The sequence below is a fragment of the Orycteropus afer genome, unplaced genomic scaffold (assembly GCF_000298275.1).
Source record: "Orycteropus afer afer isolate SDZICR_OR568_19922 unplaced genomic scaffold, OryAfe1.0 scaffold00067, whole genome shotgun sequence".
In the NCBI taxonomy this organism is placed as follows: Eukaryota; Metazoa; Chordata; class Mammalia; order Tubulidentata; family Orycteropodidae; genus Orycteropus; species Orycteropus afer.
The window spans coordinates 4,183,232-4,198,556 of NW_006921654.1; the positions used below are offsets into that span (position 1 = coordinate 4,183,232).

The window sequence follows — 15,325 nt, forward strand, 5'->3', positions numbered from 1 at the left end:
GGGAGAGGTAGATGGCTGCTGCCTTGTAAACCACCGTGTATCAAATCTGCAATACAGCTGCTTCCATGTACCTGTGCCTGAAATGTCTGCAATAAAGAGGTGTTTACAAATGATGGCTTCTTTCTTCCTGCCTGAGGGTATCAGGTGAGGCAAGGGGATGCTGAGGCAGTAGGGAACAATGACTGGCCATTTTAGTGGGACCATCTCCCCTGCCATTGCCATTCCCCAGCCTTAGGACTTCGCGGGTCCTAAGGGTTTGCACGGACCCATATCGTCAAAGGGAAATCCTGCGGCTCAGCTGTCTGAGAGACCTCAGTTTGGGCTGCTGGATCGAGCCCATCAAAAAGTTCATGCCCAGGGAGTGGGGACGGTCCGGGCGGGATCTGAAGCGCTTATGGCTTTGAGCCGCGAAATACATGGACGCGTTCAATATTAACCCCGCGTAACTGCCCGGGACCGTGCAGACACTGCTGGGGAAAGGCTCCGGAGATGGGCGTGGCGTAGCCCCCAGCCCGGAACCTTTCTTCTCCGTTGGGTGCAGGTTCCGGGAGCAGAGACTCGGCGGGCCGGAAGTGGAGGCGGTTAGTGCGGTTGGCGGGGCTTAGGGACGCGGAGCGGGCGTTGGTTGTCGGGCTGCGGGTGGACTGAGTGTAGTGACCGGTGTCCTGCCGTCTGGCCCCGACACGCCGGTGCGCGGCGGTGCGGTACGCGGCGGCAGGGTAATTAACCAGCGCGGGCGCTGCGCCCGTGGCGGGGCCCATGGCCTCCTCCTGCGCGAGCATCGACATCGAGGACGCCACGCAGCACCTGCGGGACATTCTCAAGCTGGACCGGCCCACGGGGGGTGAGCGGGGACAGAGAGGGTGGGTCCTCAGTGGGCGGGCAGAAGGGCAGCACGGGTCAGAACCTTTATTAAGGCCCTCAGGACCACTTCTGGATCCTCCCGGCCAGTAAAGGCTAACCTGGGTCGTCGCGGTAGAGGGTTGAGCGTGTATCGCTTAAGGCGCAGACCCAGGGTGCGGCCCCACTCCATCCCGGCGTCGGGCTGTGCTGCCTCGTCCTTCAACGCCAAGCCTGAAGGTGAGGCTTTTTCCCTGAATCCGCGGGCCCGTCTGCGGGTGTTCTTATAACTGGCCCGGCGCCTCAACTCTTTCACCTTGATGCAGAGGCCTGGTCTGATCTCTGTATGCCAGGTCCCAGGCTTGGGCTTGGTTGCTGTGCTGAGGAGGCACCTTCTTTCTCTGCAACTCGTCCTTCCCCTCTTGAATAAGAGCTCTAGGCTCTGGGTTTGCCATTATTCCAAAACTAATTTCCAGTGGCAAGGTGGCCCACCCTGGTTCTGCTCCTTCTGGGATTAAGGCAAATCAAAAACTGCGCGGCCCAGATAAGATTAGGCCACAAATGTTTGCAAGCTTTAGTTTGTTTCCATTCATTCAAACTTTACTTGGGTTTGTAGTGATACCTCAGAGCTACCCCCTTCCCACCCCCAGCCTCCAGAACACTGAAGAGCTAGCAGGCTTGTAAAATAAGGCTGTTGTCATTGAAAGATGTGTTCCGGTACTGTGACAGGAAAGCAGAATTGGAAAGTACAGGCTGCCCTTGCCTGAGAGCAGGTTTGAGAGAAAAAACGTTTAGATTCAGTCTTGTGATATGAATAGGAGCTTGGATGTTGGAATAGGCATTCCACAAAAACACAATGACACTGTCAAGGCACCAGAGTTTCCCAGCAGGTTCAGAGACCTGTGAAAATTGTAGTGGTTGAAGGACTGGCTGGTACTGGCCAGAGCTGAGAATTGTTTTCTCAGACCTTGTTCCTATGGCTGTTGGGAGGCCCAGGCTGACTGCTTCAGGGAACAGGCACTCGTGCTCACTCTGAGTGGGTTTAACCACCTGCAGTCCCTGAGCAAATCAATCTGCTGCCTGAGACCACTGGCCCTTTGTCCCCAGGCCTGGGCGGTGTGCTCCTTTTCCTCACGAGTTTGGCTTGGGCTTTCAGGCTGCCTGCAGGACTGGCTTCTGAGCTACTGTGCAGACTAGCTTGTTGTTGTTGTTGTTATGTGCCGTCGAGTCGGCCCCGACTCATAGCGACCCCTCCTTGGGTTTCCGAGGCAGTATCACTACGGAAGTAGGATTGCCCAACCTTCCTTCTGAGGAGTGGCTGGTGGGTTTGAACCGCCAGCCTTCTGGTTAGCAGTCAAGTGCTTTAGCCACTATGCTACCAGAGCTCCTTAGCCTAGTAAATTTGGTAGAACCTGTCATTGTCAACCTTGTGCAGCCTGGGCCTGCTGTTTGTCCTCATGGTAGCTGGCTGGGAGGGAGAGTTTTCAGCTTATGCCTGAGCAGCTAAGAGAATTCAGATCCAACAGAAGTAGCCTGAAGGCTTTTCTCATAACTCCTTTGTTTCTTGATTGACACTTGATTTCCATTTTTCAACCAGCTCTTGTTTGCCCCCTTCACTAGAGCACGTTAGACTCTGGACCATTTTGTGACTAGAAGCTTCCTGTGCTCCTGAATGTAGAGCCCTAGTCTCTTCGCCCCCTGGGAGTTTGGGGAGAAGTGCCTGTGTCTATGAGGGTGCTTTAAGGCCCAGCCAGTGGCAAACAACTGAAATGTTGTTTTACTTCACCCTGTATCCCAACCCATAGTTTCCCTCCTCTTTGTCCAGCCCATCACTGTCCATTCCTGCTGAGTGAGTTTACCTGCTCATCGTGGCATCTTCTGAAGCATTTCTGTGTGGGTCGGCTCCTTTCTTTCTCATTCCCATTCTTATCAATGTCCTTCAATTCCTTAGGAGCCCATCTTCTCCACTGCAACACCTGCCACTTGCATTGGTTTAGGTAGTACCTAAGGCCTATGACAGCTAACCAGAAGGTTGGTGGTTCAAACCCACCAGCCATTCCGCAGAAGGAAGACTGGGCAATTCGCTACCATAAAGATGTAAAAAGTTGTTGTTGTTGTTGTTGTTATGTGCTGTCGAGTCGGACCCAACTCAGCAACCCCTCCTTGGGTTTCCGAGGTGGTATCACTACAGAAGTAGATTGCCCAGCCTTCCTTCTGAGGAGTGGCTGGTGGATTTGAACCGCCAGCCTTCTGGTTAGCAAACGAGTGCCTTAGGCACTGTGCTACCAGAGCTCCTCTGTAAAGATGTACTGCCTCGGAAACCCAAAGGTCATTATGAGTCAGAGTCGACTTGATGGTGGTGGGTTTGGTTTTGGTTTTATCTCTGACCCAGAGTCTCAACTGTCCTGTGTCCTGCCTTAGCACCATGAGCCTGCTGACCAGAGCTGTCTCTGTCACCTTCCTGTTTAAAACTCATCTGCAGCTCTCATTGCCTGTGGAGAAAGACTGAGCATTTCTAGTATCATATCCAGAGCCTCTGCGGCCTGTTTCCTCCTCCTCCCATCCCTCCTGTGTTTGTGTGTTCTGGCCATGTAGACTCTGATGGCACCTCTTCCCTTCCATGAAGTGTTTTCTGATCCTTTCTGTGCCCTCCCTCATGTGAACAGAGTCCCTGCCTCCCCCACCTCCAGCCTCATGCTGACGCAGGCTTGAGTGTTAACTGGCATTGGAGGGCCCTCCCCAAGGTAGAAGAGCCTCATGCTCGTGGCTGGTCCTGGCACACGTTGGGTTATGGAACGAGGGATGAGCAAAGGGCCCACAGTCACTCTCCTCCCCATGGACATGTCTCTCTCCATTGAGCGTTCTGAGAACTTCTCCCAGTACTGGAAAGATGCTCTGTAGAAGGAGAGGCCAGTGGGGAGGTCTGACAACCGCATCAGGTGGCCCCATCTGCTCCTAGGCCCCAGTGCAGAGAGCCAGAGGCCATCCAGTGCCTACAATGGGGATCTCAACGGGCTCCTGGTTCCAGATCCTCTCAGCTCAGGTGATGGTAACTCGACAAGCAAGCCTGGTCTCCGAGCCATGCCGCCCATTAACCTGCAGGAGAAGCAGGTCATGTGAGTGCCTGGAGGGCTAGGGAGGTGGCATTTGTAGCAATGGTGTCTCTGAGGCAGTTGCTGGCTGAAGGCATGAGATAGGAGACAGAAGCTCTCTGGATGGCTAGGGCAGAGCACTTAACCTCATTGAGCTTATACTGGGATCAAGAGTGAGGCCAGTTTGGGTGTCTGGTTTTAAAAAGAAGTAAGTTGGTTCATTCCCAAAGAGAGTGATGAATAATGGGGCTGCAAGACTGATCTGGGGACCAGTGGGCGCAGGTAGTGTTGGGCATCTGGGACTAGACCAGGAGGTCCGTATCTTGTGTCTTTCCTTTGCCTGTTGAGTTTTGGGTAGACAAGAGACAAGGCTTGTGTGTCCCTCTCACCACCAGCTGCCTCTCGGGAGATGACAGTTCCACTTGCATTGGAATTTTGGCCAAGGAGGTGGAGATTGTGGCCAGCAGTGACTCCAGCATTTCAAGCAAGGCACGGGGGAGCAACAAGGTGGGCACCAGAATGCTGTGGGGTATAGGATGGATGGGGACAAACACCCAGTTTCTCCCTTTCCTTTCCACCCCTCCCCCAATGCTGCCAGTCCTGTAGGGACCACCTTGACAAAATATATGGTGCCCCAGTCTCAGGAAGCCAAGACTGGCTATGGGGTGAATGAGTGGCTGGGTTTGCACCTGTGGCCTTTCCCAGAGACTAGGATTGTTGAGGATCATGGAAGTCACCCCATCCCTCAGCTTCTATGACCTTCTTCACCCTTGCTGCTCAGGTGAAAATCCAGCCTGTAGCCAAGTATGACTGGGAGCAGAAATACTACTATGGCAACCTGATTGCTGTGTCCAACTCCTTCTTGGCCTATGCCATTCGGGGTGAGTAGGCAGGGGCAAGGAGGGAAGTGTTGTGCTAACGGCCGAGACATCACTTTTAGGCCCTTAACCTGCTCAGATCTTAGGACACAACAGAAGGCTCTTCTCATTGTCTGCCAGGCCTTGGGGAACTAGGTGGGAAAACCAAACTTGAGACCTTGGTAGTGGGATTGAGGCAGGCAAGGGCAGGACTTTGCTGCTGCCTGGGCCTGGTGACTTGCTCATGGCCCACTGCTCTCCTGGTTCCAGCTGCTAACAATGGCTCAGCAATGGTGCGGGTGATCAGTGTCAGCACATCGGAGCGGACTCTGCTCAAGGGCTTCACAGGCAGTGTGGCCGATCTGGCCTTTGCACACCTCAACTCCCCACAGCTGGCCTGCCTAGATGAAGCAGGCAACCTGTTTGTGTGGCGCTTGGCTCTGGTTAATGGCAAAATTCAGTATCCTTTCATGGGGGTGGGTGGAAGGAGCTGGAGCTGCTAGACATGCCCTATCTGGCCCTTAACATCATGCTCAGAGAAGAGATCTTAGTCCACATCCGGCAGCCAGAGGGCACCCCACTGAACCACTTCCGCAGGATCATCTGGTGCCCCTTCATCCCTGAGGAGACTGAGGACTGCTGCGAGGAGGGCAGCCCAACAGTGGCCCTGCTGCATGAGGACCGGGTGACGGGATTGGGCAAGGTGGGAGCAGGGGCAGAGCAGCCATGGTGCTGGCACATTGCATACTTACGTCCTCCTCCTGCAGGCTGAGGTGTGGGACCTGGACATGCTCCGCTCCAGCCATAGCACCTGGCCTGTGGATGTCAGCCAGATCAAGCAGGGCTTCATCGTGGTGAAAGGCCACAGCACGGTAAGCCTCCAGCCAACTGTCTGCCCTGCCTGCCCCCTCTTCCTTAAGGCTCTTGTCTGTCCCCTATATCTATCTGCAGCTGCCCAGGCAACTTGACTGGCACTGTACCCATGCGACTCTGAGCACAAAGTGGCCCTGCCTGTAGAGTGCACTCCTAACCTGGCTGCACCCACACCCTGGTGGGTGTTCTCCACAGCCCCCTTCAGTCATTCACACAAGTGTGCTGGTCTTCTATATTAATTGTCTTGCTCGTGTCCTCATCTGGGAAGCCAGGTGGCAAAGCGAGGCTCTTTGGGTTCTTCCCAGTGCCTGAGTGAAGGGGCTCTGTCCCCGGATGGGACTGTCCTGGCTACTGCCAGCCATGATGGCTACGTCAAGTTCTGGCAGATCTACATTGAGGGGCAGGATGAGCCAAGGTAACACAAGACCTGAGGACTGGGGACCCCTTTCCCCCAGAGAGAGAACCAGACCACCCACTGAGGCTCCCATGTGCTTGGCTACAGGTGTCTGCACGAGTGGAAGCCTCATGATGGGCGCCCCCTCTCTTGCCTCCTGTTCTGTGACAACCACAAGAAACAGGACCCTGAGTGAGTGAGTGGGCAGGTGGGCAGATAGGGGAATTGGACACGGCTTCAAGCAGGAGGCTCAGTCAGCCAGCCAGTGCCTTGTGGCTTTGCAGGGTCCCTTTCTGGAGGTTCCTCATTACTGGTGCTGACCAGAATCGGGAGCTTAAGATGTGGTGCACAGTGTCCTGGACCTGCCTGCAGACCATTCGGTAGGCAGGGGTGGTATCTGGCCAGGGCTGGCAGAGCTGGGGATGCAGCTTCTTTCAACCCTCTCAGTCCCACTGACGCTGCCTCCTGGCTTCCCAGCTTCTCCCCAGATATCTTCAGTTCAGTGAGTGTGCCCCCCAGCCTTAAGGTTTGTCTGGACCTCTCGGCAGAGTACCTGATTCTCAGTGACGTGCAGCGGAAGGTAGGCACAGTTGGGGCTCCCCGGGCAGAGCCAGTTCCTCCGGGAGGGAAGCGTGTATGGCACATAGCTCTCCCAGCTTCCGAGCTTTTACAGACGGCCTGGCTTCACAGGTCCTGTATGTGATGGAGCTGCTGCAGAACCAGGAGGAAGGCCATGCCTGCTTCAGCTCCATCTCGGAATTTCTGCTCACCCACCCCGTGCTGAGCTTCGGTATCCAGGTTGTAAGTCGTTGCCGGCTGCGTCACACTGAGGTGCTGCCTGCCGAGGAGGAGAACGACAGCCTGGGGGCTGGTGAGCTGCCTCAGGGCTGAGGTCTCTGTTGGTATGGGGGCGTGGGGACAGGTCAGGGCTGAGGCACAAAGGGCCAGGGGCTTAGTTGTCCACTGTCCTTTCAGATGGTGCCCATGGAGTCGGTGCTGTGGAGTCTGCAGCTGGTGTGCTCATCAAACTCTTCTGTGTGCATACCAAGTGAGTAGGCTCGGGAGGCTACCAAGGCCCTGCCTGTGCCCCTCCTCACCCCACTGAGCTGCTGTCTGGGCCCCTTGGAGTCCTCTCTCCTCCACATCTCTTCCTGCAGGGCATTGCAAGATGTGCAGATTCGCTTCCAGCCGCAGCTTAACCCAGATGTGGTAGCCCCACTCCCCACTCACACTGCCCACGAGGACTTTGGTGAGTGGGGGGTGAAAGAAAGCGGGTGGACTGACCAGGGTCTGAGACCCAACTCAAGTGGAAGATTTCCCCCCCAGCATTTGGAGAGTCTCGGCCTGAGCTGGCCCCCGATGGCTTGGGGTCAGCCTCTCATGGCTCCCAGCCTGACCTTCGCCGCATTGTGGAGCTGCCTGCACCTGCTGACTTCCTTAGTCTGAGCAGTGAGACCAAGCCCAAGCTCATGACGCCTGACGCCTTCATGACACCCAGTGCCTCCCTGCAGCAGGTGTGCTGAGGGAGGGTACATGGGCCCCAGAGTAAGAGGATCTGGCAACACCCCACCCACAGCCCATGGCCTTTACTCTCTGTGTCTTGCCCAGATCACTGCATCCCCCACTAGCAGCAGCAGCAGCGGGAGCAGTTCCCTTACAGCTGTGTCTGCCATGAGCGGCACCTCGGCCGTGGACCCCTCCTTGCCCAGGTGAGGTGAGGTAGGGCCAGAGTTGGGGGATAGCAGGGTCTGGTGTCAGGTAATGCCAAGTTCTCAGTGCTGACACCCCAGCTTTCCTGTCACCAGGCCACCTGAGGAGCTGACCTTGAGCCCCAAGCTGCAACTTGACAGCAGCCTGACAATGAGCAGCAGCAGCCTGCAGACAAGCCCGCGCAGCCTCCTCCCAGGCTTGCTCCCAGGCCCAGCCGACAAGTTGACTACTAAGGGGCCTGTGCAGGTGTGTGTGTGTGGGGTATGTGCAGTGCAGAGGAGTAAGTGGGTGGCTGCAAGGAAGGCTGTCAGCAGTCTCCTCCCTAGCACCCCATCTGCTGGTCCTATTCTGTGTCCAATGCCCCACATTTTTCTGGATGTCTCCTCAGCCTGCCAGGTTCCCTGGAGGGCATCAGTCCAGCCTTCCTACCCCTATTGTTTTGCCTCCTGGGCTGTGGCCCCGTTTCTGGCCTGCATATTCCCTCATCACCACTGACACCAATGCCTTATCTCTGTGCTCCCTAACTCTTCCCTCCCACCACTGAAGCTCTGTCTTTGGATCACCTCAGGTACCCACGGCTGCCTCTTCACTATCCCTGGAGCTGCAGGAGGTGGAGCCCCTGGGGCTACCGCAGGCATCTCCCAGCCGGACCCGATCCCCCGACGTTATCTCCTCAGCCTCCACTGCCCTGTCTCAGGACATCCCCGAGATTGCATCTGAGGCCCTGTCCCGTGGCTTTGGCTCCTCTGCTCCTGAGGGCCTTGAGCCAGACAGTATGGCCTCTGCTGCCTCAGCACTCCACCTGCAGCTTGGCCTAGATGGAGGAGGCAGTGGGGATGGTGATCGACATAGCGCCCCCTCCCTCCTGGAGGCAGCCTTGACCCAAGAGGCCACGGCCCCTGACACTCAGGTCTGGCCTACAGCCCCCGACATTACTCGTGAAACCTGCAGCAGCCTGGCGGAGAGGTGAGTTTGGAAGGGGCTGAGTGTGCTGGTGAGGGGTCACAAGTAGAGTTATCCACCGCTGAGTCAGCCTGTTTCCCCTGCCCCAGCCCCAGAAATGGGCTCCAGGAAAAGCACAAGAGCCTGGCCTTCCACCGGCCACCTTATCACCTGCTGCAGCAACATGACAGCCAGGATGCCAGTGCTGAGCAAAGGTGGGTACCCCTATGGCCCTCCCATTCCCCTCCTGAGGTGGGGCCAGTGAGGGGGCAGGCGCTTCCCCCTCCTTCCCTTCCCTACAGTGACCATGATGACGAGGTTGCAAGCCTTGCCTCTGCCTCAGGGGGCTTTGGCACCAAAGTTCCCACTCCACGGCTGCCTGCCAAGGACTGGAAGACCAAGGGGTCCCCTCGGGCCTCACCTAAGCTCAAGAGAAAGGGCAAGAAGGACAACGGGTAGGGGGCAGTCCTGGGGCCAGGGTGGGGGTGGTCACCAGGCTGCCTGATGTGGCCTGAGGTGCTTCTTGCCTGTGGCAGGGATTCAGCTGTGGGATCCCGGCTTACGGAGCACCAGGTGAGTGGGTGAGCGCCCTGATTGGGAGGGTTCTAGAACATTCCCTGGCCTAGTGTGTAGGGATGGGTGGGTCAGGTGTCATGTGACTGTTGGTGCTCCTGGCAGGTGGCAGAGCCCCCTGAGGGCTGGCCAGCAATAATTTGGCAACAGCAGAGAGAGCTAGCAGAGCTGCAGCACAACCAAGAAGAGCTCCTACAGCGTCTGTGCTCCCAGCTCGAAGGCCTTCAGAGCACCGTCACAGGTCACGTAGAACGTGCGCTCGAGACACGGCATGAGCAGGAGCGTATCCTTGTATGTGGGCATAGGATGGCATAGGGGCAGAGGTAGCATTCTTGGGGTATGTATGGGATCTGCTGCGAACCTATTCCTTAGCTGTGATACAGAGCGGCGCTTAGAGCGAGCACTAGCCGAGGGGCAGCAGCGTGGTGGGCAGCTGCAGGAGCAGCTGACACAGCAGCTGTCCCAGGCACTGTCTTCGGCTGTGGCTGGGCGGCTGGAGCGCACCATACGGGACGAGATCAAGAAGACGGTGCCTCCATGTGAGTTTTGCACAGGCCTTCCTCTAGGTGGACCAGGCGAGACTGGGACTACCTGTCAAACTTCCTCTCATAACCCCCCCCCCCCCCCCCCCCCCCACACACACACACTGCCCTAGGTGTCTCCAGGAGTTTGGAGCCTGTGGCCAGCCAACTGAGCAGCTCTGTAGCCACCAAGCTTACGGCTGTGGAGGGCACCATGAAAGAGAACATCTCCAAGCTGCTCAAGTCCAAGGTACTATAGGACCCAAGGTGGCAGGGCAGGGGCTAGTGGGTCTGGCTAGGCCAGGTGGAGCTCAGGCTTTCAACTCAGCCCTTTCATCCATCCCCAGAACCTGACAGATGCTATTGCCCGAGCAGCAGCAGACACGTTACAGGGGCCGATGCAGGCCGCTTACCGGGAAGCCTTCCAGAGTGTGGTGCTGCCTGCCTTCGAGAAGAGCTGCCAGGCCATGTTCCAACAGATCAATGATAGCTTCCGGCTGGGCACACAGGAATGTAAGTGGGGTCATATGACCCAAGGCAAGAGGGGCTGTCTCCTTCTCTCCTACCACCCTCTCATGGCTCCTGTGGTCACTCCTCAGACTTACAGCAGCTAGAGAGCCACATGAAGAGTCGGAAGGCACGGGAACAGGAGGCAAGGGAGCCTGTTTTAGTCCAACTGCGGGGCCTGGTCAGCACATTGCAGGGTGCCACTGAGCAAATGGCAGTCACCGTGTCCAGCAGCGTTCGGGCCGAAGTACAGCAACAGCTGCACGTTGCTGTGAGCAGGTGTGAGGCCAGGGCACGGGCAGGGTAGTGGGTTTAGGCAGAGCCAGACTGGGCTCCTGGTCAGCTCATCTCCTCTCACTTCCCTCTGCAGCCTACAGGAGTCCATTTTAGCCCAGGTACAGCGCATAGTAAAAGGTGAGGTGAGTGTGGCACTCAAGGAGCAGCAGGCTGCCGTCACCTCCAGTATCATGCAGGCCATGCGCTCAGCTGCTGGCACACCAGTACCTGCTGCCCACCTCGACTGCCAGGCCCAGCAAGCCCACATCCTACAGCTGCTACAGCAGGGCCACCTCAATCAGGCCTTTCAGCAGGTACGCCAGGCAATATTAGGCGGGCCCCATGTCTCCTAATAAAGTCCATACGTCATATATTCCATGCCACCCTTCAGCCTCTGGGAAATCAGGCCCCTGTGGACAGTTCTTGATTCTCTTAGGTCTCCAAGCTGTTTCCCTGGCTGCTCCCTCTGCCTAAGCACCTTTCTCCCCACTACAACCCATCTTATTTTACAACTGCCCTTTTCAGGAAACTTTTCCTGATCCCCTGGGGTCAGAATGTACCCCTATGGGGCTTTCTCCCTAGAACCCTGAGCAGCCCCTTGTGGAGCCCTTAAGCACCCCACTTTATGGTCATTTTCTCCCAAACCACACTGACACACACACACAGAAGCAGGCTTTCCACCCAGCACTAGCTACAAATGCTGTTCCCCTGTTCTCCCTACAGGCCCTGACTGCCGCTGACTTGAACCTGGTGCTCTATGTGTGTGAAACTGTGGACCCAGCCCAGGTTTTTGGGCAACCACCCTGTCCACTCTCCCAGCCTGTGCTCCTCTCCCTCATCCAGCAGCTAGCCTCCGACCTTGGCACTCGAACGGACCTCAAACTCAGGTGAGTGGGGGCAGATAGGAGCCAGGGAAGTGCTTGGGTTGGGAGGAGTTCCAGACAGAGACTCCTGGACCTCCCTGGCTCCCTTCCTGAACACTTCCCCGAGCCCCCCTGCTTCCTATACAGCAGTCCTTCTAGGCCTCGGTGCCACCAGGGGGCACTCCTTTCTGCTGGAGCCCGTCTGTAGCCTGTTCCTTTTCCCCACCCCAGCTACCTGGAGGAGGCTGTTATGCACTTGGACCACAGTGACCCCATCACTCGAGACCACATGGGCTCTGTCATGGCCCAGGTGCGCCAGAAGCTCTTCCAATTCCTACAGGCTGAGCCACACAACTCACTTGGCAAAGCAGCCCGGCGTCTCAGCCTCATGCTGCACGGCCTTGTAGCCCCAAGCCTCCCTTAGCAACCAAGCCCACCTTGTCCAAGGATGGGGTGGTACTGAAGCCCAGCAGACAGGTCTAGGAGAGGTCATGTCTGCCCTTAACTGCTCAGGCTCCATCTCCGGGTGTGTGGGGACAGGGCACTGGTGTGGTCTACAGGTTATGGTAGCCAGCAGGCTTAGGCTGGGCCCAGAATGGATATTATGCCTTCTTGGGCTCTGCCACACCTAGAACATGACCCCAAGATCGTGACACCACTTGAGTTGAATTTTCCACGTTCCTTTTTACCTCTGATTTGGATCTTTCTGTTTTTGAAAACATTGAGAAATTCGATTAAATGCTTTTGGAATAAAATGGAATATGTGTGTGTTTTTGGTGTATTTTTGGTGCAGCTCTGAAATGGTCCTCTCTGTTTCCTGACCCCTCTCTTCATCCTGTGTGAAGCTGTCTAGGCCAACTCTAAGCCACCCCCAGCGACCTAGGCACCCACCCTCATCTACATAACAACCTTACCAGAGCCTCCCCTCTCCTCTAAGGCTAAGGTTCTGGGGTCGCCTTAATGCCAACCTGTGGCCTGGGGCGCTTCTCTCAGGTGTCCTGCCTCACTCCTGTCAATCTGGGCACTGGGGGCGGAGCCGCCAGCTAGCTTCACAGCCCTGCCCCCGGCTCTCAGCCAATCGTGGCCCCTCTCTCCGGGGGCTGGGCCGATGGGCCGCACTCCCAGTAGCTAGTGCTGGCACTAGACTCTGAGCCTGGGAAGATGCTCTGTTGCAGCTGCTACCGTGGCCGCCACGGCGGTTGCCAACCGCCCCGCGCTCTGGGGCTGCTGCTGCTCCTGCTGCTGCTGCTACCACCTCTTGGTGAGTGTGGGCATCTGGGACCCGGTCTGCCTAGCCGGGGCTGCACTCACTCCCTCCCGCCCCCGGCTAGGTTGGGTCTAGGCTGTCGGTGGGAACCGGAGTGCAGCCTTTCCTAGAGCTTCCAAGGTGCGAGGGCTTCAGAGAGAGGATAACGTGGGGCCAGGGTATCCTAGTGGCTTCAGGACAGAAAGTGACGGGCGGGAACTAAGCCCCCGTTGTGGCGTAAAAAACCCATTGCCATGGAGTAGATTCCAACTCAGCAACTCTACAAGACAGAGTAGAACTGCCTCTTAGGGTTTCCAAGGCTGTAAATCTTTATAGAAACAGACTGCTTCATCTTTCTCCTGGAGAGGTTCTGGGTTCGAACCGCCGACCTTTTGTTTACCAGCCAATTACCTTTAACCACTACACCACTAGAGCTCCTGATCGTGGAGTGTTGTTGTTATGTGCCATCGAATCTGCCCCAAGTCATAGCCACCCCTCCTTGGGTTTCCGAGGCAGTATCACTATGGAAGTAGATTGCCCAACCTTCCTTCCGAGGAGTGGCTCGTGGGTTTGAACCGCCAGCCTTCTGGTTAGCAGTCAAATGCCTTAGGCACTACGCTACCAGAGCTCCTGGGTGTGGAGTAAGGATCCCAAAATTTCACATACCTCCTTCTGATGAAGGGAGACATGGTGTCTTGCAGGACTCCTAACCTGTGGGATCCCTTAGGCCCTTTAGGAGTGTCTGGCCTGGATCCAATCCCTTTTTATCCTGTCTAGCCCGTCAGAAAAACGCTTGTCGTTGGGTACAAGGTGGGCTGGCCAGGGTAAGCTCATCTAAGCTGCTGGGAGACTGGATGCTGCCTGGGGCCCTGTAACCCCGCCCCCTTCCACTGCGTCCTTGCTCCTTCCGCTGGACCACCCTTACCAGACCTGGGGCCCCAGAGGCTCAGAAGAGGACCCCACCCCAGAGACTCGAAACCCCTTCTTCCGGCATGTATCCTGGTACAAGTTGTGCCTCGGAGGGAGCTGAGGCAGGTGATCCCTAGATGCGCCCTTCAGTTCCCTGGGGCGTCCTTTTCACGCTGAGTCACGTCCCCAAGCACTCTGGGTAAACAAGCCCCTGGGGGCTTGAGGGCGGGTCTGTTTCACCGCAGCTACTATTCACCACTCCGCTTCTGCCTTTGTACCTCCCCTAGCAGCAGCTGCAGCGGGCCCAGGCCGCTGTGACACCATATACCAGGGCTTCGCCGAGTGTCTGATCCGCTTGGGGGATGGCATGGGCCGTGGAGGCGAGCTGGAGACCGTCTGTAGGTAAGGGTAGGTGCGAGGACTGCGACCCGATCCCTGCCACGCTCCTCGCTCTGCCTAATCCTCCTAACCCCACGCCTTTAACAGGTCCTGGAATGACTTCCACGCGTGCGCCTCGCGAGTCCTGTCGGGCTGCCCGGAGGAGGCAGCCGCTGTGTGGGAGTCGCTGCAGCAAGAGGCTCGCCGGGCCCCGCACCCGGATAACTTGCACACTCTGTGCGGCGCCCCTGTGAGCGTCCGGGAGCACGGTGCGGGCCCCGAGACCAACCAGGAGACGCTGCGAGCCACGGAGCCCGCGTCCGCCCCGACCCCCGCTCCCCCGCTACTGGCAGCCGCGCTGGCAGTCGCTTGCCTCCTGGGACCTCTGGCCTAGTCGCCAGCTCGGGTAGCAGCGCTCCTCTCATCCGTACCTGGGAGGCCGCCTTGGGTGCTGTGCAGCGCACGCTCCGCTCCACTTTCATTAAAGGTACAGGGTTCCCTCGCTACCCGAAAGTAGAGCGTTCCTATGAAACCTTTTTTAAGCCAAAATGGCATAAAGCAAAGAAGCAATCATGATTAATTTATATGGGAAAAAAAATGTGAGCGTTTCCACACCCAAAAAGTAACCCAGGAAATCGTACCAAGTAACGTATAAAACCTAAAATAACACTAACATATAGTGTTCACAGATACAGTTCAAACCTGTGGAGGCTTGATGAAGAGATGCTGAGTGTGGTTCCCAGGGAAGAAGTTTGACGACGCCACTATTGTTGCTGGGGTGGCATGTGTTAGCTCTTTAACCGCCTGGTGCAAAACAAACGTTGCATGTTGGTTTCGCTTTTCGCCTTTTTTCCTAAAAGAGGAAATCCTCTTTGGACGTTTAGCGAAAACAGGTATTAACGTAGGTCTTTCCTAAAAGCAAAGTGGGGTAAAGGGAATTTTCTAAAATCGGGGGCAAACTATATTCATATTTGTACTCAGTTCTTTGTACTCGGCTCCTTCCTTTCTCCCGGCTGCAGAGAGGGGGCGGGGGCTGAGCCTGAAGCTGAGCCCGGGGATGGGTCCTTGTGATGGGCGGGGCGGGGAGCCGCCGCTGGGGACTCAATCTTTCTCTTCACAAACAATCCTTTCCCGACGGCTCCACAGAGCTTTCCATTACGTGCAGTTCCCAGGGGCTCCGGTGGAGACCCGAGATCCACCAGAACTCACAGGCCTTTCTTAGCTCTCCCAGGCTAATTGGGAGAGTGGGCAGCCTGGTCAGTGGTGCTGGAGTTCTCAGCCCCATTATACTATTCTGGTTTCCAGGGGTCAGGGGAGGTGTGGAGTGTTCCCTAATCCCTGCGC

At 56.7% G+C, this 15,325-nt stretch overlaps 2 protein-coding genes across 2 annotated transcripts; both read left to right on the forward strand.

Moving 5' to 3' along the window:
* Positions 1-759: 759 nt before the first annotated feature.
* Positions 760-11,872, forward strand: EDC4 (enhancer of mRNA decapping 4). Its single transcript, XM_007940270.2, has 29 exons — positions 760-844; positions 3,800-3,956; positions 4,328-4,439; positions 4,714-4,813; positions 5,060-5,249; positions 5,327-5,474; positions 5,557-5,661; positions 5,968-6,077; positions 6,165-6,248; positions 6,341-6,436; positions 6,534-6,636; positions 6,747-6,927; positions 7,032-7,104; positions 7,214-7,305; positions 7,383-7,570; positions 7,665-7,765; positions 7,862-8,012; positions 8,335-8,732; positions 8,819-8,923; positions 9,011-9,163; positions 9,245-9,281; positions 9,387-9,564; positions 9,665-9,820; positions 9,937-10,052; positions 10,150-10,315; positions 10,402-10,588; positions 10,680-10,899; positions 11,309-11,472; positions 11,680-11,872. The coding sequence occupies exons 1-29, from the start codon at positions 760-762 to the stop codon at positions 11,870-11,872; spliced, it is 4,149 nt and encodes a 1,382-aa protein (XP_007938461.2).
* A 737-nt stretch (positions 11,873-12,609) lies between these two features.
* NRN1L (neuritin 1 like) lies at positions 12,610-14,375 on the forward strand. The gene is made up of 3 exons (XM_007940395.1): positions 12,610-12,709; positions 13,891-14,005; positions 14,090-14,375. Exons 1-3 carry the CDS (start codon positions 12,610-12,612, stop codon positions 14,373-14,375), a joined length of 501 nt encoding a protein of 166 aa, XP_007938586.1.
* The last annotated feature ends 950 nt before the right edge of the window (positions 14,376-15,325 follow it).

What these genes read in the sequence shown, in the direction of transcription:
- EDC4 (XM_007940270.2), top strand. Translation starts at nt 760, where the DNA reads ATGGCCTCCTCCTGCGCGAGCATCGACATCGAGGACGCCACGCAGCAC. An exon ending in AAGGGCAAGAAGGACAACGG is followed by an intron (nt 9,164 to 9,244) that starts GTAGGGGGCAGT and finishes TGCCTGTGGCAG; the next exon opens with GGATTCAGCTGTGGGATCCC. An exon ending in CAAGAAGACGGTGCCTCCAT is followed by an intron (nt 9,821 to 9,936) that starts GTGAGTTTTGCA and finishes ACACTGCCCTAG; the next exon opens with GTGTCTCCAGGAGTTTGGAG.
- NRN1L (XM_007940395.1), top strand. Translation starts at nt 12,610, where the DNA reads ATGCTCTGTTGCAGCTGCTACCGTGGCCGCCACGGCGGTTGCCAACCG. An exon ending in GCTGCTGCTACCACCTCTTG is followed by an intron (nt 12,710 to 13,890) that starts GTGAGTGTGGGC and finishes TACCTCCCCTAG; the next exon opens with CAGCAGCTGCAGCGGGCCCA. An exon ending in GAGCTGGAGACCGTCTGTAG is followed by an intron (nt 14,006 to 14,089) that starts GTAAGGGTAGGT and finishes CGCCTTTAACAG; the next exon opens with GTCCTGGAATGACTTCCACG.